Source organism: Crassostrea angulata, chromosome 8 (genome assembly GCF_025612915.1).
Source record: "Crassostrea angulata isolate pt1a10 chromosome 8, ASM2561291v2, whole genome shotgun sequence".
NCBI lineage: Eukaryota > Metazoa > Mollusca > Bivalvia > Ostreida > Ostreidae > Magallana > Magallana angulata.
This window is the reverse complement of record NC_069118.1, coordinates 11,233,563-11,256,835: the sequence shown is the minus strand read 5'-3', so window position 1 is coordinate 11,256,835 and position 23,273 is coordinate 11,233,563. Positions and strand designations below refer to the sequence as shown.

Genomic DNA, 23,273 nt, shown 5'->3' with positions numbered 1-23,273 from the left:
GTCCAGAGAATCTTTAGATGGATTTTTTTTTTATTTCTCTCGTAATAGTTCGTTCACAAAGGTTAATGGATTATGACTGGGAAACATGTAACTTAGACAACTACAAACTGTAGATTTATTCATCATCATTTGAAACTTTTTTAACATTTCAAATGTCTAAAATTGAAAGAGGGTTTTCTATTCTGGGAGAACAGATAAGAGAAACAATGTTAAAAAAGAATAATATCAGATTTTATTCAAGATAATATATCCCTATATTGAGATTATACCATGGCCAATTACTGGAAGATCATTCATTTGATCCCCTTTTTGTGTTGTAACAAAAATTAACACTGTGCCGGATAATTATGCCAGTGCCAAGGTGGCATTTTTGCACCCGCTTAAGATGCAGTTTCGGAAAAATCCATGTATACCAAATGATAGACCATTGTCTAGAGAGTATATAACCACGTTTGTTTTTAGTGTGTTTTACCTGACAGGTGAGATATTTACCTTTAAAAATTAATATCCCATCGGAAAATGATAGTTCCCATAGGAGAATTGACTCTCCTACAGGAAATATTGACAATCCTATAGGATTTTTTAAAAAGTCCTGTAGGAATTATATTTCCTATAGGAGAATGGTAATTCCTGTAGGAATTTGATTCAGACATGTAGTTTCCCTATAGAATATTAAGTTTTCCTATCGGATTTTATCAAATCCTATCGGAATTGAAATTCCTATAGGAAGTTCTTGTATTCCAATAGGAAATTTCAAATTACCTATAGGAATATCGATTTTCCTATGGGAAAAATTATTTTCCTATAGGAATTTATTTTTAAAAGGTAAATATCTTACCTGACAGGTTAGAAACACTGATAACAAAGGTGGCTATTAACTCTTTAAGCAATGGTCTATCATATGACATATTTGAATTTTTCGATATATGCAGCTTAAGCGGGTGCAAAAATGCCACCTTGGCACTGGCATAATTATCCGGCACATTGTTAAATGCTCTGGTTTTCATTTTTTGCATTCTAAAACATATGGATCCATTTACTATTATCTTATCCAAAAATGAAAAACTTTTCTGAAAAAATTAGAAACTTTGGCAATTTATCATGTACTGCATGTAAAACCTGTATGTAAAACCTTCAATAGCTTATAAGATAACTCTTGCTGATTGAAGCAGCTTTTGTTACAAACCTGTGCAACAAAGTGCTATTCTGATCTAAAAAGTATAGCGCTTCGTTTGGTTTTGTAACATGAATTGACGTTGTATATAACTACATGTATATATTATTTTCATATACATTTGATATTTTTAATTTTATACTGCGGTGGTAAAATTTTGATTTTTTTAATCACTGTCTTATTTTCTTCATAATATGATTACATAAATTATCAATTTTTGAAAAATCTAGCAGCGCTTCATCACTTCAACTTTGTTTCATTTGAATCTCTTAGTATTGACTTTGATGAAAATCTTTTAAAAAATATATGGTAAAATCAATAGCAGAGGGATATCACACCTTTAATCTATTCAAATTTATTTTTAAGGTCTTCCGTTTCCAACGGAAGACCTTATAGTGATTGTTAGGTTTTTTCTTTCTTTCTTATTATTATTATTTTTTTCCCCTTTTTCTCTCGTGAATTTCTCAGAGATGTCTTGATGGATTTTTATAAAGTTTTCAGGAATGACAGAAAATAAAAAGATCTAGAGGATTTTAATTAAAAATGTTCTAAATTCACTTCCGGTCGTCCGTTTCCTGTCCCGCGACAAAAAGCTTGTCACCTCGAGATCTAAAAAAAGGTAAAGACTTAAACATTCAAACTTTGTGGGATGATAGACCTATAGCTGTAGATGTGTTTAAACACTTTTGTTTTGTTTGTCATATCTTCCGGTCGTCACCGGAAGCACTTTAAAAATAATTATTTTTACGCATCAAATTTTTTGTCAATAGAATAAATATATAAGAATAAATCTATACATAGGAAATCTCTGCGATGTAATATCAACAAATTTTTTTTACTTCCGGTGAGATATCTCAATTATCTCAGGTAGCTTTTTTAAAACACATTTTGTACCCGCGAGATCTCAGAGACTATAGGCGATCAAGACACGAAACTTTCATGGATGATAGACATTTGATTGAAGATGTGTTTAACCGGTTTCATTTTGTCTTCCGTCACTTCCGGTCCATACCGGAAGAGTTAAAAAAATCGAGCTGTTTATCAGTTTAACTGTTTTCCTTTGATATATTTTAGTTAGATAAATGAAAAATAATGTACAAAAGGCAAGTATACAAGAAATATTGAATACAATTTACATTGAACACTTCCGTTTGCCCGTTTCCTGTCCAGAGACCAAAAACCTTATTTCGACGAGATCTCAAAAACTGTAACGACTTGAACAACCAAACTTTGTGGGATGATAGACCTATGTATGTACATGTGTTAACACTATTTTGTTTTATCCGGCGTAACTTCCGGTTGTCACAGGAAGTACACCCAATTTTGATATTTTTAAAAATATTTTGGTTATTTAGCATTGAAGTAACATTTTAGCTATAGAAATACAAAAAGTCATCTACACATGGTAAAAAAAAAGATCTACTTCCGGTGAGACATCTCAAATATCTCAGGTAGCCTTCTTTTTTAAAAACAAAGTACCCACAAGAAACTGATAGATCAAGACTTATATAGATATTGGACATTGATTGAACATGTGTTTAACGGGTTTCATTGGGTCCTACGTCACTTCCGGTTAATACTTGAAATGTTCAAAAGCAATAGAACTTTTTTAAAAACTTTTAACTTTTTTAAAAACATTTTACTCAATGTGATAAACAGTAACGTACGTAGGTAAATGAACTAACATATCTACTTTCCGTTTTTTAAATCACTTCCGTTTGTTCGTTTCCGGACCCTAGATAAAAACCTTTTTTCAACGAGATATTATAACTAACGAAAACTTGAACATCCAAACTTTGAGGAAAGACAAAATGTACATATATCCATTTTCTGTTTACAAGATAACTGGATTTTTTGTGCAGATCAATACATGAGGAACGGAAGACCTTTTTGTTGCTATAGCAACAAGAGTCTAGTTTAATATTATAATGCAATTTTGCAAATAAACTATTCATTACTTTAGTCAGTTAGAGTATCCAAAAAAAACTCGAAGATAAACAAAACAAAATTGCCTAAGTTTTGGTGATATCGAACCCACAACCTAAAAGGACCGATCCGATACGGGAATCGACGGACTGTTGCTCTAACCATTGATCGATTTTAGTCACAACAAAGTGCTTCGTTTAAAACACTATATGCGAATTTGGCCACGAATTCACGAATTTGTATTATTTTTTTCTTAAATGTTCAAATAATGGGTTACAAAATCATATTTTAATGTATATTGGGTCATCACTCCACGTTTTTAATGATTAAAATTGATTTGTTTTCCATGCATCCTTAATTAGACTATGACAAAAATATAGATCCAAGATCTACTTTATGAAATGAAAGGCATTGAACATATCCCAAGTATTCAACGTAAGGCTTACAAACCGATGTTATGTTAAAATATACATTGTTTGGAACGAATGTTTGGGAAAATTATCAGATACATGTTAATATTTTTGTCAAAGGAAAAATGTATACAGCTGCAGACACTAGTGTACTTTTGTTTCACTCTGCACTTAAAATCAGTCATTTCATATACAAAAAATATAGTTTGATTTTAAATATAGTCTTTGTGAATATCGATGTTTCGTATTTTCGTAATAGGTATAGCGCACTTAATACACGAATTCGCCTCCTTTGTAACGCAAACATAAGGCTTTTTGATATATATTTTTAGAACACACAATTTACCCAATACTACCATGCTGAATGAGTCTTAATTCCATTTAAATTTAGTTTAAATGCCCACAGGGAGAGTTTCTGTCAGCCCCTGGGCATGGGGGATGGGAGGCTATTTTAAACATGTATACTAGCAACCTTGTTTTAGTTTATTTATGAAAACATTTACACATAAAACCTATCTTGAAAGTTAACAAATGTGGGAAAATTATTTTCTATCAGAGAATTTTACCTTTTCAATATCAGGTCATGCACTATATTATGATCTTTTTCTCGCTATAATTATAGGTTCATAGTCCTTTTTGAAAGATTTCAGGCAAGAAAATGGTCGCCATTACAATATTATAATTTGTCTACTCCAGAACGAAACTTAATTAAATGCATATACTCCTCGACAAGTTTGTATATGTGCTATGGTACTCAGATGACCGTTAAGGCCTTTTAGCCTCTTTTTTTCCATCAAATCTCTCTTGTTTAATTCTGGGTATTAGTACATCCAATATAGACAGATCCATTTCTTAACTAAAACTATGCTCAATTTACACTTAATTCGTGGCATTTTGCTGAAAATTATCACGGTTCAGAATATCAACTGACTGTATATGCAGAGATATATATATTCATTTCTCGATACTGGTTTCCTAAATTAATGACAAACCAGTGGTTAAGACACCATTATAAAATCGGTACCTAGGTTTCTAAAATTCTTTTGTGACAGGTATATATCTGTATCTATTTTTAGTAATAGGTACTTTGCTGTTCAAACAAGGGTGTAGTCGAAATTATGGGAAACACGGTATACCTATATATAATCTAAGGTAGAAGTCGAATAGGGTTAATGGTGTCTATTATAAAAAATCGGGGGTGTCCAAAGATATTGAGAGGGGTTCTCATGCTTGTTATTGAAAGTGATAAAATAACGGTTGTCAAAAAGTAATTACCACGCCTTAAATGGATTCAATGCCGTTTACAAATGTAATGTATACCGGTATTTATGCAAAAACATATTTTAATAATTGAAATCAATTTTATTTTATTTTTCATTGTTTAATGTGTTTGAGTGAAAATAATTTTATGACCATATTTGCGTTAACGTTTTGTTAATTAATATATTTAATTCAACAATTTGTTTTATTTTCCAATCACATGTACACCCCAAACAAGGACTTCTGCGGGACTCATGAAGTTTGAATTTCCTGCCACGATCTGAAGCTGTACATATCGCCCTGTGGTGTTAGAAGGACAAAACACTGCAATCCGCTGACCGGTTGAAGCGTGTCCTGTGAAATGTCCACAGAACTCCATATGCATGTTAAGAATGGTCTCTCCAACTCTGATAGCAACATCGTGTAACTGATTACCTAAAGATGAATATGTGTATATGTATATATTCAACAAGCAACATTTTAACAAGAAACTCCTTTCTTTGGTGATGTCCTTGACATTTTTCTATCATTTTATGTTTGAAATTGTTGTGCAATCCGGATTTTGTCTATTCCGAAAACCGACCACGATAAAATAATTAAAAGAACCGCTTTTATATAATAAGTGAGAATTATCTCCAGTAATCTTGACATTATAAATGAATACCCCCAGAGGATCCCAGAGGATAAACAATCCTGTAAATATCATCTTAATTGAATATATGTTGGGGTTTAAGGAGCTTTAAGGAGCTTCATTTACAAGAAATCATTGGCCAATCTCATCAAAAGCAGTTTAATCTTGTTACACAAAAGTAAAAGATAAATGTCTCGTCACATCAAAATTGACAGTTTCGTCATTTTAAAATTCATAAAATGTCGAGGAAGAGAGCTTTGTAGCAACCTCTAATGATACACGAGCTTGCTTTAGTTTTCCACTGGCTTGAAATAAACTTCGAGATCAACTGTGATGTTGTGGATATTGATTTCATCGCAAAAATCAAAAAAGCACTTAGAGACGTAGACAAAACTTGATGTCTAAAATCCTCAATATAGTTACTAAGTTACTCCTCAGTATTTATAAATCTCACTCTCTCTCTCTCTCTATGACTGAAGTCATGAGCGATACATAGTCTCTTTAAACTTTAACTATGGTTTATAGTGAATTACTGTACGACCAAGTCTTAAAAAGGCAGTAACTCTAAAAAAGTTTTAGAATAGAATTTTACGCAAAATATCACGGGTTGTGTTTCACTCCGCTGAAAGATATAAAAGTACTGATTTGTACTATAGAGAAGTTGTTCAATCTCTTGTTAAACCAATAAAAAATAAGATAAGTTTTGTACTTTTTCCTTAGATTTATTTTTTTATAATTCAGCATACACAAATAACATTAGCAACATAGTAGAAGTTCTTTTTCATATAAAGCATGCAACATCTAGTGTTTAAAAAAGTGTAAAGGGCAGGTAACTCTGATCAACTGCCGATCAGGCGAAATAGGGTGGGGATAAGCCTATTAACTATAAGAGTTATTGAATATGCAGGACAAAATATGTACCCTTTAATATATAAATGCCATGGGTCATAAAAAGTTGTAAGAACAATTTCATCATATTTTTAAATGTAAAGCTGTATCAAAATAAACCAGTACATAATGATTTCGTAGAATCTACCTACTCTGTAAGATTGGGTCACTACCAACAATATTTTAAACTACTTTTTACACTAAATATCAAAAGTCTTAAAGAGAATTAAAATGTGTGTATACATAACATAACAAAAAGCAACATAGGATTACACTTCAGTAACAATTCAAATGAATAAAAAAAAAACAATAAAGATTGGGAAATTTGTTTATATCTCTGGCTATGTGTAATAATTGCACATAGATTTAAGGTAACAATCCATAAAAACCACGTAATATTGCATTCGTTAACATTTCAAAGTACATATATGACAATGATTACAAAGCATTTATTCTTTATTTTATATTATTATAATATATATACTCAACATACAAAATTCAACCATTTAAATCTTTGTACGCATATATAGTTTTAAGGAAGCACATGAATTCATTTCCATAGAAAATAATTGTAAATGAGTCCTACCCCCTACACAGTGACCTTGAGAGAGAGTTCTCTGACCTCTTGTTGTTATGGTAACTCTCTGGGTCACTCTGTGGGTCCCTAATGGCAAGATGGGTACATAGCACATCTATCAAAAGTGCACTTGAAACTCTTGCAATGCCCTCGATTCCAGAAAATATCACTTTTTTTTATCTTGACCAATTTCTGCCTCTCTGAAGATATTTTGAGCATTTGATCAAATGGACAAGTGTTAAGTAATATAACATGTATGTGCCTGCAAGCAGGGGATTCAATCTACTCAGGGATATAAGTACATTTGTTCTCACTTACTCAGATGATACAGTGTATTGCATACCTATTAAGCTATTTCAACAATTGCATAAAAGACTGAACATTTACTGTTTCCATGGAAACGTATCTACATTTGTTTCAGCACCATTTTGAAATAAGAACTTGTTCTGTGGCTTTCAGATCTTTTAAGTCTCGGTAATGACAATGCTACGTGTGACAGGAAACACAAAATGTCCATCGAAATGATGAAAAAATGAATATAAATATTACGCCACACATTAATTTGAAAAAAGAAAACACCTAGAGAAATGCTGTCATTTAGTCGACATGTACACAGAAGGGGCTGCCAGGGATTTGCTGATCGCCCCACTTGACCACGAGCATGTAGTCGCCGCGTTCACGGACAATATAGTTAATTTTATACACGTAACCTCCCTGGTTTTTGACACACAGTTCCTCACACGGTCCTTTGGGGCCCATCATTCCCACAAACATCATGTTGTTACCTGTAAATAGAGGTCAAAGGATCAGTCATCACTTCAAGTGGACATGAGTTGGACTGTAGAAGTACAAATTTTCGTTGGGTCAAAATTTCGTTGTTTTTAAATCAAAGATAATTTCGTTGGCATTTAATTTCGTCATATCATAATCCATTTATATTTACTAATTCCTGGGTTAAAATTTCGTAATGGACTTAGTTTCGTTGATTTATACTGCCAACGAAAATAACGAAATTAAATCCTCAACGAATATTTCTGCTTCTACAGTATCATGAGTATATAATTATACTTCATTAAAATATGTAGTCTTGTAAGTTTTGTCAACTGCAAGGCAAATAATAAAACATTGTTCATAACCATCCGAAACAAAAATCTTTAAAAAAGAAAATAAATATAACTCAAAATCTTTAAAAAAGAAAATAAATATAACTCATGTATGATTTCTTCCTGTTTTACATGTTCTAGAAAATTGATGTTAACACAACACATTGGTATCTATTCCTGTATTAAGCATGAACTATTTTAAATGATTATTTTCTATGAAGCTTCAATATTAAGTGTAACAAGCCCCCGACATTTACACTGGTTGACTGGTTGCCACTTCACACTTACCGGCCTGTGATGTGTCCACACTGAATGTGGCCTGCTTTCCACGGAAGGCTTTCTTCAGCCCATTTCCCTCGGCGGTACACCGGCTGGCGTCTGACTGGAACTTCTGAAGTCCGCTGAACTTGCTCATCACGCTGGTCTTGGTGACAGTTTCCACAACAACCGATGCTTGCTCATGGTATCCACTGGGCTTTCCTTGACCTTTAAAACACGATTCAGTATATTTACATGTCTTAATTTCTTATCTTTATAAACGAAGAAAAACATTAAGATCTTGTACGTCTTTTTTAACAAGTACTGTGGTTTCACCAATATTTGTTGATTATCAATCTTTGTAGATTTCATGGTTAAACTGGTCCACAAATCCAAACGTCTTTGAAGAGCAATTTCTAATAACGCTTTGTATTGATAAGATTCTTGTCCACAAATTTAGTCATCATTGAACTTGATTTTCATTAAATCCATGAAAACTGACACCATCATATATTGACAAAACCAGAGTTATGCAGGTAAAAAAAGATAATATAGTGTTTGAAGATGAATACCTTCAATCTTTGCCTTGAATGGGCTACCAGCGATATTGACTCCAGCATATCTAATGGTGATCATGTAGTCCCCAGGGGCGGTGGGACTGTAGGTAAACTCATAGCCCTCGTCCACCTCCTTACACTCTAGTTTGACCTTGGAGGGACCTTCAACAGTGACAGCCAGGGCACCTGCTCCAGCATTGCAGGTATTGACCACAAACTTACAGGTCTGACCTACAAATGAATAAAAACTACTATACTGTGAGGTTCCAAGATTTTGTTCCAAAAAATTGTTTGAAACAAAGGCCACAGAGTACATGTAATTAAACATAAGACAAAATAATATGCTTACTTAAAGTTATAAAAGATTGTTGGGTCAAAGATTTTTTTTAAATTGTTTAAACCAAAGGGCACAGAGTAATTGCACAAAAGTTGCTTTTTTGAAGTTACAGCAAATGGAGGTAGAGTAAAATTCAGCATCATTTATAGAATACATGTATATGTATACAAATTACAGATATGTGTATCAAGACCCCCTTACCTGTCTGTCCGGTACGAAGTCCGTCTCCTGAGGCGGTCACCATTCCTGGGTCAGCGTCCACCTTACCCACCAGCACCCTGAATGGACTGTCTGGGATGTCACAGCCATCAAAGGTCACAAACACATTGTGTACTCCGTTCTCTCTGGGGATGAACCTCACTGCGTACTCTCCTGTAAAACAACAGTACATCATTGTGAAACTCTTACATTAACACATTATCTAATGGTTATTCTCACTTAATGTAAATGCTGACACCTACCATCATCAATTTCTTGAATAAGAGCCTCTTCTTCAGTTCCAGATGGGGAAATAACTCTAGCCCTAAGTTTTCCTTTGGAAGCACCATTGTAATTGACCACAAAAGCTGCTGGTTTTCCAACCTGAAAATATCAACATCATTCAATACAGAGTTCTAACATAGACCACATTACTTGCAAAACAATTGTGTGTCAATACATGTTTCTCCATTTTTCCTCATTCCAACACTGACCTGTAGTCCCTTCTGTTGAAGTGCTGCCACGGACAGTTTACGAGCATCCCCAATGCTGGGGGTGATGTACACCTTGAAGGGGGATTCTGGGATATGCTCATCGTTGAATTTGACAGAGACTAGGTACTCGCCGGGCTCAGTTACGACATATTTAACACCACACGATCCGTCCTTACGATCATCAAAGTCCAGCTCGGCCTTAGAGGGACCCTCCACAGCAATAGACAGACCCCCGGCTCCAGCTTCCCTGGTGTAGATGTTGAACTCGCCTACAAATGTAAAGGATTTTTTTCGGTACAGTCAAAACCAAAACAATATAAAACAGGAGAATAACTAAGGCAAGAATTTTATGATTATTCAAATGACAACTTCAAACTGACAAAACATTGCTAGGAATAAAATAATACTGTTACATAGCTTATAAAGAAGACCAATCCACGGGCAATGCATGCTGCCTTATTTTATAATGTTTTATGCATAAAGAAATATGTTTGGGTTAGAATAAGACATACATGGCTGGTTGATTTCTCCCTTCTCCAGACCTGGTCCGGCAGCATGGACTTTGTGTGATCCACCTCCAGTGATAGGGCCAACGGTGAACTCAAATGGACTGCCTGTTATATAAACAGACCTTTATTAGCATTTAACAAAGTACATGTTAAACATTTCTTCTCAAAAGTTGTATAAAATCACTTTTCTTTTGTTTCCTAATGTCAGCTTCTACCAGAAAGTCAATACATGTAGTTAACATGTTTTATACTAATGACCTTGACCTTACCTGGGATGTGCATGTCCTTGTGCTTGACACTAACTGTGTGGACACCCATTTCCTTGGGGACGAACTTAATGCTGTAGTGGTTGTCATCCAGACTGATAATGTCACAGAGTTCTGTCAGGCCCGAGGGGCTGGTGACTGAAGCGGTCATGTCGAAAGGACTGGTTCCTATAGACACAGAAACAGAGAACAAATTAGAGACCTTGTGAACACTGCCAATGCAAAAATCAAAAGACAATTGTTGGGATAATCTATTTCAAGAATGTACACCAGGGTAAAATTCAAACACTGTTGGAATTGAAACTGAAACTAAAGGTCAAAAGTCACAACTGGGAAGACTAAAAACTAAACTAAAATTGGGTGGGGTGTTCTGTGTTTTAAAATGCATTCGTGATACACACAGATTCAATTCAAACGCTTGGTTCAAGAAGACTTTATTGTTCAAAATATTTTCTATATATTGGTCTGTCATCAATTGTGGTGATCTTGAAAATTGGAATTTTGCAGGATGACATAATAGGAAGGAGAAATCCACAAACATCTCCATGGTAACCACAACAAACAAATTACCATGGCAACTAGTTTTACCTGATGTTGTCTGAGTTTCTTCTTGATAATGAGCAAATCTCGCAAAGAATGCGACTAAAAATAAATAATGCACCACAGACTTTGAGACAAACATAAATACAACAATATCATCTTTAAATTGATAAGACAAGTACTTTGAGATGAAACAGTCATTAATCTTTCTGAAGTGTTCTACAAGCTACATTAGAGATTTCAATCCCGATTAACAGGCTTTGTATGATTATCAGGCACTGCATCAGAGCCTGCACCTACATCAGATATCTTAAGAATGCAGCGCAAAATGAAAGTTCATCTGGAAGGGGGGGGGGGGGTTGAGTTCTGATCGCCTGCCAACATTCTACATAGAGCATCTTGTAGGGGATCACTGTAACAGACGGACAGATAGGAGAAGGTTCACTAGCAGATGAGCCTGCTATCGTAACGGGGATTATGCAGCACACTTCAGGAATTTCACCAATTTCCTAAGGAGCACGTTCTTAGTTCTTAATTAGTTTGAGATTGTGTGATTGGTATTTATAAATCTCACTCCTCAGCTCCTGGAAGTTTGCATATGTTGTAATCTGCCAATATGGAGTTTGTAAACATGGGACTTAGTGATAACTGTTTCCAATAAAATCCAACTTACATCAATCAATCTGTTCAATGACATAAATCTATTGAACAGTCATAACAAATGTTTTACACTGCAGGTAAATCTTCAACTTTTGGCCAATTTTCCTATGGCCTATCAAATATTTATACATTCTGAGACTATTGATGTAGTAGAAATCCTCTTGAGTTCTTGTGATGATTAAAGTGGCTGTTTGCTTTCCTTACCTCTTTCTTTTTCAATTATCATGTGCTTTTCTTTGAAGATCAATTAATTTTTTCACAGAAGGCAGACTTAAATTCCCAGAATAACTTGATCGAAGTCTTTTAATAAAGTGGGTTAATTAAGAATTGTACAAGATCTAATTTACTTTCTAACATTATTTTTAATTACTCCTATCTTTTAAATTAGAGTAACAACATATTTTGCATCATAATTAATTGATACCTCATCAGAAATAATTTTCCTGCATCAGAAGTGCAGAGTACAAACTCTTCTCCACTTGATAGATACTTATAAAAAGCTTCAGCTTCTAAACTAATGATCGAAAATCAAAAATCTTTAAAGCTGTATGTAGTCTTGAAGTCCATTTTTTTAATTATTTGTTGGAAGTATTTTCCAAGAACTCCAACTCGCAAAGTACTGACCTGGAATTTTGAGACTGAGCTCGCACTGACTGCCGATGTGGGTAATGTCAGCTGCCTCGCGGTGGCGCGTAATTCTCTCCGTCATTCTTGAAGAGGGCTCACCTCCGACGGAAACATTGAAAGGGGAACCTGAGAAAGAAAAAAAAAATCGGACTTCTCTTAAAAAGAAAACCTTCAGCTCAAATAAACACCCTTTAAAGGAAGTTTTGATAAATTTGAAATGATGACAAACATGTACGTAAAAAGAAAAATACATTGATGAATGTTAATTAACAAGTTTGACAGTTTGCATCAAATGATAGGGTCAGTAAAGAGCATTCATATTAAATGAAAAATATACTGGGTAATTTATCCTTAAATCGTAACATGTAAGTCTTTTGTCTGTTAGTTTTTAAGTTGGACTGTTGGCAAATTATATGTCATTGGGCATAGATGTAGATAAATTTTATTTACTAGTATCTACATTTCAGGGGCAGTTTAGGGAGATTATTAAATTTTCATGTACAAAAGCTACTCCATATGATGAACTAGGCTTGGAATTATGTTTGTGTCTTTTCAAAATGTAATTATATTATTTTGTAGACTTTTTTAATTCAAATAGAAAATTTGATATTGATAATTTCAAATTGGTTAATGTTCACTAAAGAGAATCTTATGCTTAAGATTTTTACCTGGTACGTGTTCGTCGGAGAACTTGATGTTGATGATATAGTTTCCGGGCTCGGTGGGTTTGTATGTGACGCGACATGACCCGTCCTCATTATCCAGGCACTCAATGTCTGCCTTGCTGGGACCCTCAATGGAGAGGCTCAGACCGCCGTAGCCTGTCAGGGTAAAAAACAAATTACATGATAGTGTCATATCAAACAAATCGAATAACTTTTTCTTAGAAATAAGTGATATAAAATTTTGAATGCTGTAAACCAACTTTTTATCCATGTGCGTAGTCCTAAATATTCCTCACAATGAACCAGACAATACATGATTCAATTTGTTACAAAATTTTATAATTCCTGACTTGATATTAAATAAATGTTGTTGCAATCCATTTTATCAATTCATAATGAAAAAATAATCATGAATAAAAAGTTGGTTTATGGTTGGCAGTTCATCTGGTCTCGTACCTGCATCTCTGGTGTCGACCATGAACTCGTTGATTTCGTTGGCCATGCCGTTCTGTAGACCCTCACCGGCCACTCGGACCTTGCTGGCATTGCCGAGTTCGCTCTCACCGACAATGATCTTGAATGGACTACCGTTAATGTGTTGTCCATTTCTGAAGACATTCACCAAGTGTTCTCCAACCTCACGAGGAGTGAAAGAAATTCCTGAAATCAAACATACAATCATAAAAAATTTTCTTGATAAATTTTCTAATTATTGCCAAATATGACAGTACTAGCGGGTAAATTTAAGTCATAAAACAAAACATAAATGGCCATTACAAAGCGAATAAGACAAATGCAAAACATGGCCAAAGCAAACACTCTAAACTTAATTCACATGTAATTTTATTCCCTTACTTCTCTGAATTCACTATAAACTGATCAGTTATATATACTAATACATATATATACATGTACACATATAACAAATCAAAATAGTTTGTACCTGTCACTTCACTTTAAATGTGTTTCCCTGTATGTAATCTACAGTTGTACAGCCCCACTGGACATTTCAGAATAAAACCTTACTTGATCTACAGTGTTACAGCCCCCCTGTGACCCCTACCTAGATGTCCGTTGGCCAGGCGTTTGAGCAGACAGGGCTCCTCGCGGCCCGTGGGTGAGCGGATACTAGCGGTCAGATTGTTGATGTCCTGCTCCATGACCTTCAGCGACACCTCACTGCTTCGACCAATCTGTGCCTTTCTACGGGGCTCGCTGGCGGTTGCTGAGTAAACAGGAAGTGTGGCATCGTTAATTGAAAACATGTGAGAGCGATGACAGGGAAATGTTCTTATATATTATTAATTACATCATCACAGCTATCAATTCAACAATTGGAAGAAAAAAATGTCAGACCAATATTTTCTGAAAAATACAGTCATATAGATATTTCCCCACTAAGATACTCTTAGTGGGGAAAGAGTCAGTAGAGCTTTTCCCAATTTTGAAAAGAATGTCAATCTTTTAATGCTAAACACCTTAATATATAAATGGGAAAGACTGAAATCACAAACATCCCATACAAGGAGATGTTACAACTGATTTTGGCATTGAATGGATTTTTTTATAAAAAAACACCTTTTTAAATGGCGTAGAGCTAGCTAAAATCTCGTTCTAAATAAAAGGACTTACGACTGATCTTGGCGGTGAAGGGAGAGCCTGCGATGTGACTGTCAGCGAACTTGACCGAGACGTTGTATTCTCCCGGGGCGGTGGGGACGTAACCCACAGTACAGGTTCCATCACCGTTGTCCACACATTTGATCTCGGTCTTAGAGGGACCCTCAATAGCCAGAGAAAGTCCACCTAAAACAAGAAATCACACACTTGAGTTAGTACCTCATGGAACGGCTCCTTATTGCTACACAAGTATGTTGGTTTTTATGATGAGTTATTTAATGAATTCCCGCGCATTTCCATCTACCAGAAGTCGGTTTTTATCCTCTTTTATGATTTATATCAATCAGGAGAACTTTTCCTCCACAAAGATATCTCTACCTTAAAATAATTAATACATGTATACCTTTCTGCCTTAATCCACTTTATTCCAAGAAAAAATATACAGAATCTCTTTCTCACACAAAAGGTTAACGTACAGTTGTACACACACAATTATTGTAATACTCTGAAGAAAATGTGAACGTGTTTATCTATAACATGCCGCTATCTGATAAGTTAAAATGTCAGTGTAATTATGGAAAATATCTATTTTCTTTCTTACAGAAAGCTTGATTACCTAATGAATAAAATAAACAGAGAATAAGAGATAGTTGTTAATTGAATGACATTGTCTTTTCTTTTGTCTACCTCATTTAGCTGTCACTGGGTTTCTATGGTAACAATTCATAAACAAGTCCTTACCTGCACCAGCATCTTTGGTTACTATGGTGAATTCTGCCGGTTCGTTGACGATTCCGTGACAGAGGCCTGGACCGTAAGCAGTCACATGACCACTGTTGATGGCATCAACATGGAATTTGAATGGACTACCTAAAAATACACACACACATAATTATTATCCTTTATCTTTCAATGACAACGACTTGAAATCACAGTGTCAAATCCAATATTCTACTCTACAAAGGAAGTTTTTTGTCATCCATGGAATTCAAACGATTTCAAAGATTTGAGGCACTAGAACCTCCGAAGCATGAAGAATTGTAAAAATAAAATGTATGATATCTTCACAAATCAATCACAAATAAACCCCCCTCCCTCCCCTAGAGTCCAAATAACGAAAGAAGCTGGGAAACACTGGACCTGGTTGGTGATCGAGTGTGAAGCTAAACCTCTGTCTTCTCCTGTGGGTCTCCATTTCCTAGCCACTCTCCCTCTCAGTAATGCCTTTAACAGGCTCCAGTAACATTCGCTATCAGTTCAATACAATTTGGCAACAAGCTCTCCCCTTTTCCCTTTCTACCATTTCTGCAGTTAGCCAGCAACCATTCCACAGAGATAAGCAGGAGAACTCTACATTGTCAGAATGCTGGGCCTCCTATCAGATACCTGCTTTATCTATCTATTTCCATAGATCAATCTCCCCAGGGTAGGGTTTTTAATCTCTTTCTGCATGTGTTAATTGTATAAACCCCCCATGCCTTGCATATCTACCTTTGATACGAAAATTTCTAAGAAGGAAAACTATAAACATATACACCTGATAATAACTTTAACAGAAACATAATCCGTAATGAAATATCATTAGATTTTACAAAGTTATCTTTGCCTATACTGGGAAGCAATATGTCGAAGATTGCAGGGCTCATAATGGCTACATAAAACTGAGAGTATTAATGCCTCTTACAACACTCATGTGAAACATCATGCTTGCTTCTTAAAAACTCTGTAAAATTCCCCTTTTTGTTGGAGATACAAGTAACACCCACACACAATACGCAGACCACTAGATCCGCCTACTCTAGACACCCACACACAATAAGCAGACCACTAGATCCGCCAATAAAACTACTGAATATCCCTACTATAGACTTTCTTTTTTCACCTTCAATGTCGTCGTTGTTGTATTTGACATAGAGTTCGTGAAGCCCAATCTCGGTGGGCTGGTATCTAACGGTAACGGTGCCATCTTTGTTGTCCTGGATCTTGGGATAGGCTTTCTTGCCTGAAGGCATGACTACATATGCTGCAGAACAAACAAGGTGCATTGAAAATAATCAGAAATAATGAAATATGACTTGTTTTAAGATTACTTCTCTCATTAAAAAAGTGCTTAACTCAAAAAATGCAATTGATTGAAAAGTAATTAAGAGGTCCTTGCAGTAACATTTTGTTTGAAGCACTTATACTTAACAGAGAAATGAGAAATCACAGCATATAATGTGGAACTATGATTTGAATTTTAATGAACAATGATTCCTGTGAAACCAAGGGAAGCACCACTTTTTATTTTCTGACTTACCAGACACAAAATTGAAAATGGGTCCGACAGGAATACGGATGTCCACGGGTTGGAAGAGGCCTGCTCCGGGGGCACCTGCGTGTACAGCATCCACAGTGTCAGGGCTGATCAGATCCTCTGTGGCCCCCACCTGTAAACAAGGGAAACAACTCTGTAACACCCAGCAAATCCATAGTAGACATATATACGTTTAGTTACCTCCCTTTCAAAGATGGCTGTCATGCTTTCATGTGCAACATGAGGATCCATGATTCGTTTTAATCCTTATAGATATTATTTTTGTCACTATTTTATACTAAGAAGTAAAGAAATGACATGCTACTATCACATAATTGCTCGAGTCATGCTGTTTTGGGGAGGCTCGAGTCGACTCTAGCCCCCTTTGTTAGTGTGGATTAGAACTTACCTGATCCTCTAGGTATTTCTCATACTCCTCTGGACTAACAGCCTAAATAACAAACAAATGCAAGTCAGCAATCTCATGCAATAGAACTTACATGCAGCCCGGCAGTACACAGTTTGGAAGCACTCTAGTCTAAGAATAGGTTTTCTTTCTTTTTTGGTTCACTTTTGTGTCTGTAATCTTACAGGGACTAATACTGGAAATTTTTGTGAAAACCTTACCTGCCTTTCCCAGAAATGTTCTGCCATATTGTTTTCATTACTTCTAAAAGATCAAGCCTTAAGGACCCAAAATTCTAGATTTAAGACCTCATTCCCATATATTTTCCCAAAATGACATCCCACCCCCTCCCCCGTTTTATTTGTACTGCCGAGCTATCAAAGTGAATAAAGCGTATCAAAAAATCAAGTGAAGTCGTAAGTGAAGCATTAAGATACATACATTAACTATAATTATATACAATATCTAGTCAGCTGCAAAACAAAGCAATGGTTAACAGTTGCCACAGAGTGGAAATGTTCTAGTTCACATCCAGTACTACCTCATCACAGTTCGTGTTAAAACATTGAGTATACATTACTATGATTTAAAGTAACACTGTCATATTAAAACATCAGTTTGCCATAGCAATAACCATATATGAACAAAGTTTACAATATCAAATATGCTTGTACAGTACTGCACAAATACCAGCTAGTTGGTAAAAAAAATTTATTTAATCATCATGGCATCTTCATAAACTACACATCACAATGCATGGATTCCCTCCTCCCAATTTACAATAATTTTCTGGTTCCATTATACAATGTACCAAGCTATGATTTTATAATCACAGTATGCTTTTTCTTTTAAAAATATAGTGTATTGCCAAAGCCAAAATCCTCGCCATCACAAAAATATTTTTGCCTAGAAAACAAATAAAAGTAAAAATTAGCAGGAGAGCATTTTGGCAAAGGTCCTGCTGGTGAAATCATATTTTTAAAATATACAATAAACATAGTTCATCTGCAGGAATATTTTCCAGACCAGAATATTATTGCATTGCCAGATGCACAGTTAAAGAATTCAATGTGAATCAATTTTATCTTCTGTTTTAAGATTTTAAGTAAATGCATTTTCTCAGGATGAAAATATACAAAAACCTTCATAACGAGGTTCAAAACAACTGCAGAAGAGTCACACCTTTGTAAAACAGAGATATCGATGGTATCACCATCGAGTGTGTATTGAATATCACAACATCAGCAGGCAGACAAAACAGCATACCAGAGCCTCAAGATAACCTCGTTATGTGGAGTCATGATACGCTGGTGATCCATTCAGTACAGGACTTGTAACATAAAATCTAAACATCTCGAAGACCACCGAGCATCTGGATTTAACCCAAAGCTTTTCTCTTGACCCCTTTTTTTGCTTTTGAATTTTTTTTAACTTATTCAGGAAAAGATGTACACGGGTCTGCAAAAGATAAAGGGGAAACAACTCCAAGGCTTTAAATTACTTCACAAAAATTTTGATTGCGCAAGCAGACCTGATGTAGATGAGATACTTATCCAAGCTTATTACCATCACTTTTCATCTTTTTTATGTATATTCAATGCTTTGGAGATAGCAGATCATCAAAAAAAAAAATGAAATGCAAGTGTTAGATGTAGATGGGGGGGGGGGGGGGGGGGGGGGGGGGCCTACTGGGAATCACTCGGTAGCAATGCAAAGCTTATCAGACCATGGAAAAAGTGAAGCATTTATGAAAATCAGAGCTGAAATTACTTTCCTATCTTAACGGCTTTCAAAAGTAGTTTACAAAGATAAGAATGACCAACTAGGAAGGAATATGAGGAGAGATAAGACAGACACACAGACTGTAAATGTTGTTAGGAAAAAGAGCCTCAAAATATAAAAAATAAAATCTTTGGCTGCATCAATCAGACACCACTTCATGAAGTTGCAAAACATTAAAAGTAAATATATCAATCGAGTCACTCTCACCTTCAATCCCCTCATTTTGAATTCTCTCTCTCTCTCTCTCTCTCTCTCTCTCTCTCTCTCTCTCTCTCTCAAAAATCAAAAAATTTTAACCAAATAATATACAATTACACAAATAATCATAATTTGTGGAGCCATCTTCTACAGTATTTAAAGCAGCACCCTGCTGTATTTAATGGCCTAATAAACTACCTTTTATTAAGAAGAGTCTGACAAGGGGAGATAATTCAATACCCCGTGGTCTTTCAGACCCAGATTGGACAGATATAGGCCCCTTGAAGTCATACTGAACTACAAGGAAGGAATTATCAATCAATCAAGCCCTATAAACATCAACCTAGTTAGATAACTTAATATGACCTAAAAGTACAATACTGTGGTTTCATTAATTTTCAAGGGCATCAATTTTCGTGGATAAAGTGAAAATCACAGTTTCAAGGATACGTTAATTCGTGGCCAATGACCCCATCAATACAAAATGTTAATAAAAATTGCACTTCAATGAACATTTAATTTCGTGGATCAACTAAACAACGAAATCCACGAAAATTGGTATTCAACGAATATTGATGAAACCACAGTATACTTCAAAATGATTCAAACATATTCATATGTAGGTTCAACAAATTAAGGTATTTAAGGCTATCATAGAGTTAATCAAACAAACCAAGTATATCAAAATACGTGCATCTTAATCAAAATGTTTTGGAAATTTTCTAACACAGTACACCAAAAAAAAAACCCCAGTAATTAATAGTTAAGAGTCAAAAAAGCTAAAACTGCCAGCTTGAAAACCACTGAGTTGGTGCCATTGTGCATTGATGTTTTGGGGTACCTTCATTGAAATTATCTATTAAATGAAATTTTTGCTATTCCTACTAATAAAATTCCTGATAGGCTTGTTTCCATGGATGTACATCAAATACAGACATGTTTGAAACATCATCCATAATCCATCACTATCAAGCGACTTTCATTAGGAGTTCTAAGTGATTTTATGGATGTGCGAAACTGATAAGTTCTTCTGAATCAACCATCAAAATGATTTCCATCCTGATTCAAGGGGTCTGTATCTACTATCAAGTGAGATAAACTATAAACATCTCTCTCTCTCTCTCTCTCTCTCTCTCTCTCTCTCTCTCTCCTCTCTCTCTTTCTTTCTCTCTCTATCTCTCTCTCATGAATGCTTTTCCAGAGATTCTATGAAATAGTTTTAAAATTCTACTAAATAGACCTCTTACCTTTCTTTAGTTTGGAGACATATTCAAGATCAAAATCGTGAATAAATTAATTCCAATACGCTCCTATCTTCTTGAAAAATTTCAACTTTCCAAATGAAAGTTAAATTTAAAAATGGATATCTCCAAATTGAATATTTAATGAACAAAAAAATTCCAAGGAATTCTGACTTTAAGATTCATCACTGAAGCAATTGATCAGCTGAATGTCTAAAACTTCATTGTGCCTAAAAACTATATAAAGGATATATCCATTTGAACTGGAATTCAAACACCCAGTATTTTTAATAATTATAAAAATCTTCCTAACACATCCATCAAATTTTCAAGGGACATAATCCAAGCAATGATGGGGCTACTTACAACAACAATATTCTCCAACTTCCACTGCAGAAAATCCGTGGTATCTCGGAGGCAAACGCTATGATACACCAACCTTGAATTTTACAAATTGAGTAAAATGGTTGAAATGCTTTGGCTGGGAATTCAAGCCTGTCAGTCAATTATCCTGGGGGGCTGTGTACTTTTAAAGCCAGCCTGTGATTGGCTACATTACTCATGACATCACCCAGCCACTAGAGGGCGCTAACAGCTGCCGGTCAGCTTCTGTATCAGTGTAGACCCCTGTCCCACAGGCTCCCATGCTCCTGTCATCAGCATTTTAATTGTGTTTGCCTCTATCACTCCCCTCCTCTTAATCACAAACGAATCGCCCCCCCCCCCCCCATTTCTTTTATTTCTGACCGATATTAACGGAACTCACTTTATTAAAGAGAATACTTAAGAGAAATGTTCTTGAACAATTATATCTTTAGAACATGATATAATATGCTCTAGTTACAAAGTGAAACATGTGGAGAAGGGAATATCGTATAATATGAAAACATTTTGAAAATCATAACTAAAAACAAGAACTTGGCACCATTATTAAACTTTCTTGTTCCTTCAGAGTTTTACTCATAAGTTATATAATAAGTTAAACAAATTCCATAAAAAATTAGAACATCTAGATGGAACTAATTAAAGCTAGTCAAAAGAGATATCACCAATAATCGTAAAAATTATGTAATACCTGCATCGCATTAAAGGAAACTGATTACTTGAAATTATTACATCACTATCACCTCGTTCTGTAATGACTAAATTCACAGGAAATGGATTGGAGAATTTGATTTTCTGCTGTGAATTTCTGTCCCTAATTCCAAGCTTGCTGAGATAGGCATTTAGCAATTGTGAGATGCCCTAGCTTCTACATGTTCTACCAGGTGTTTTCTGTTTGTTTTGAATCTTATGTTTGGGTCCAAAAATGAAGGGAAAAAAATTACCTCTATAGTAATTTAAAATCTTAATTTATACCTAATTAATACATGTCTTTTATTTTCATTCCTGCATAATTTTTTCTTTTATCTTGGTGGAGGTGATATCATATAATTGATATACACACACACACATATACATATATACATTTCCAGACATTTACAAATGGCAAAACCACTGTTAGCATAGAATAGGGGCCTGCATAACAGCGCACAAGTATGAGAGCATTATCCAGTTGTGTGGTGTTAGACCAATGAACAATATGTCATGGCATTATAGGTACAGCTGCACTTAACAAGTGAAATCAGTAAAAGCAGATAATAGAAGAAATTTGTTAGCGGGATATTCTTATGGCAAATTCATTCATCATCAGAAACTGTGGAGAGTTCAAATTGGTTATACATGTATACACTTTAATGAAATTAGGGATGCTCAAACTTCATGGGGGATATTTGTCTTTCTCTCTCCATGAGTTTCTTTGCATTTAAAGTATTTTTACTTTTCTTGTAGACATTACAGTCTTTTTTTGTCCGTTTTATTTGTATATGTAGAAAGTTTTGTTCCCATGCAAGTGGCAGCCATATTTTGGATGCATATAATATGAATACATACAATAAAAAAACTTGTGAAAATATTCTGAACATCTTACCGAAATGGACCAATCATTACTAGTAAGAACCTAATTGAAAAATACAAAAGTAATAAAATGATAATGAAATATAAAAGTTGAATATATATATTACAAAATACATGAATTTTTTTCTTTTAATGAGTGGTGATAAATGAATGATTTTCCACATCTCAAAAAATATAAATATATCTGGTACATCACAGGGTCCAGCAAGCAAATTTATTTCCTCTATATAACAGGTATAAGTGTCCTATAAAGATTTTTGCCCTCAACATTCTTTTATCATCATAACCATACCTACACCACAAATGAATATAATATCAGAAACAAGTCATGATATTTCAAATGACACAAAAAAAGAAAAAGCTCCTCCAACAACCTAGCTAAATTTGGGTAGGCTGATGCGATCTAAACCAGACAAGATTTTACCCACAGGACCAAACAATATTTCTATGCAAAGGACCAAAACAACAAGACAACATTTGCCTAGGCCAAACAACAGTACCCCAACAGGTGTGACAGACAACTAGACAACTGGGACACTGAATGGACCAACAATAACAGTGGGAACAGTGACACAGGTCACAGTCCCTGCTGTACTCCAGCAAACTGTCCATTCTTATCAGAACTTAACATTTATCTCAATGAACAAGACTCATTTTTCAAGAAAGAGAACACATGAATGCCAGAATCATTCCT

General features: G+C 34.9%; 1 protein-coding gene across 13 annotated transcripts in view; it reads right to left on the bottom strand.

Moving 5' to 3' along the window:
• Positions 1-6,102: 6,102 nt before the first annotated feature.
• The window catches only part of LOC128161257 (filamin-A-like), a 68,867-nt gene continuing 51,696 nt past the window's right edge, over positions 6,103-23,273 (bottom strand). For 8 of the 13 annotated variants that reach the window (XM_052824498.1, XM_052824509.1, XM_052824499.1 and 5 more), the window contains 19 exons: positions 22,593-22,622; positions 17,406-17,447; positions 17,000-17,129; positions 16,583-16,723; positions 15,442-15,570; positions 14,713-14,886; positions 14,144-14,305; positions 13,537-13,740; positions 13,084-13,236; positions 12,413-12,541; positions 11,177-11,230; positions 10,592-10,756; positions 10,326-10,427; positions 9,814-10,082; positions 9,583-9,703; positions 9,323-9,493; positions 8,800-9,015; positions 8,258-8,455; positions 6,103-7,651 (listed from right to left, as the gene is read on the bottom strand). In XM_052824498.1, the coding sequence (XP_052680458.1) occupies positions 7,464-7,651; positions 8,258-8,455; positions 8,800-9,015; positions 9,323-9,493; positions 9,583-9,703; positions 9,814-10,082; positions 10,326-10,427; positions 10,592-10,756; positions 11,177-11,230; positions 12,413-12,541; positions 13,084-13,236; positions 13,537-13,740; positions 14,144-14,305; positions 14,713-14,886; positions 15,442-15,570; positions 16,583-16,723; positions 17,000-17,129; positions 17,406-17,447; positions 22,593-22,622 (2,778 nt within the window). In that variant the 3' untranslated portion in view covers positions 6,103-7,463. The remainder of the gene's footprint in view (positions 7,652-8,257; positions 8,456-8,799; positions 9,016-9,322; positions 9,494-9,582; positions 9,704-9,813; positions 10,083-10,325; positions 10,428-10,591; positions 10,757-11,176; positions 11,231-12,412; positions 12,542-13,083; positions 13,237-13,536; positions 13,741-14,143; positions 14,306-14,712; positions 14,887-15,441; positions 15,571-16,582; positions 16,724-16,999; positions 17,130-17,405; positions 17,448-22,592; positions 22,623-23,273) is intronic. The other 5 variants (XM_052824510.1, XM_052824504.1, XM_052824503.1 and 2 more) reach the window with 4 other exon arrangements.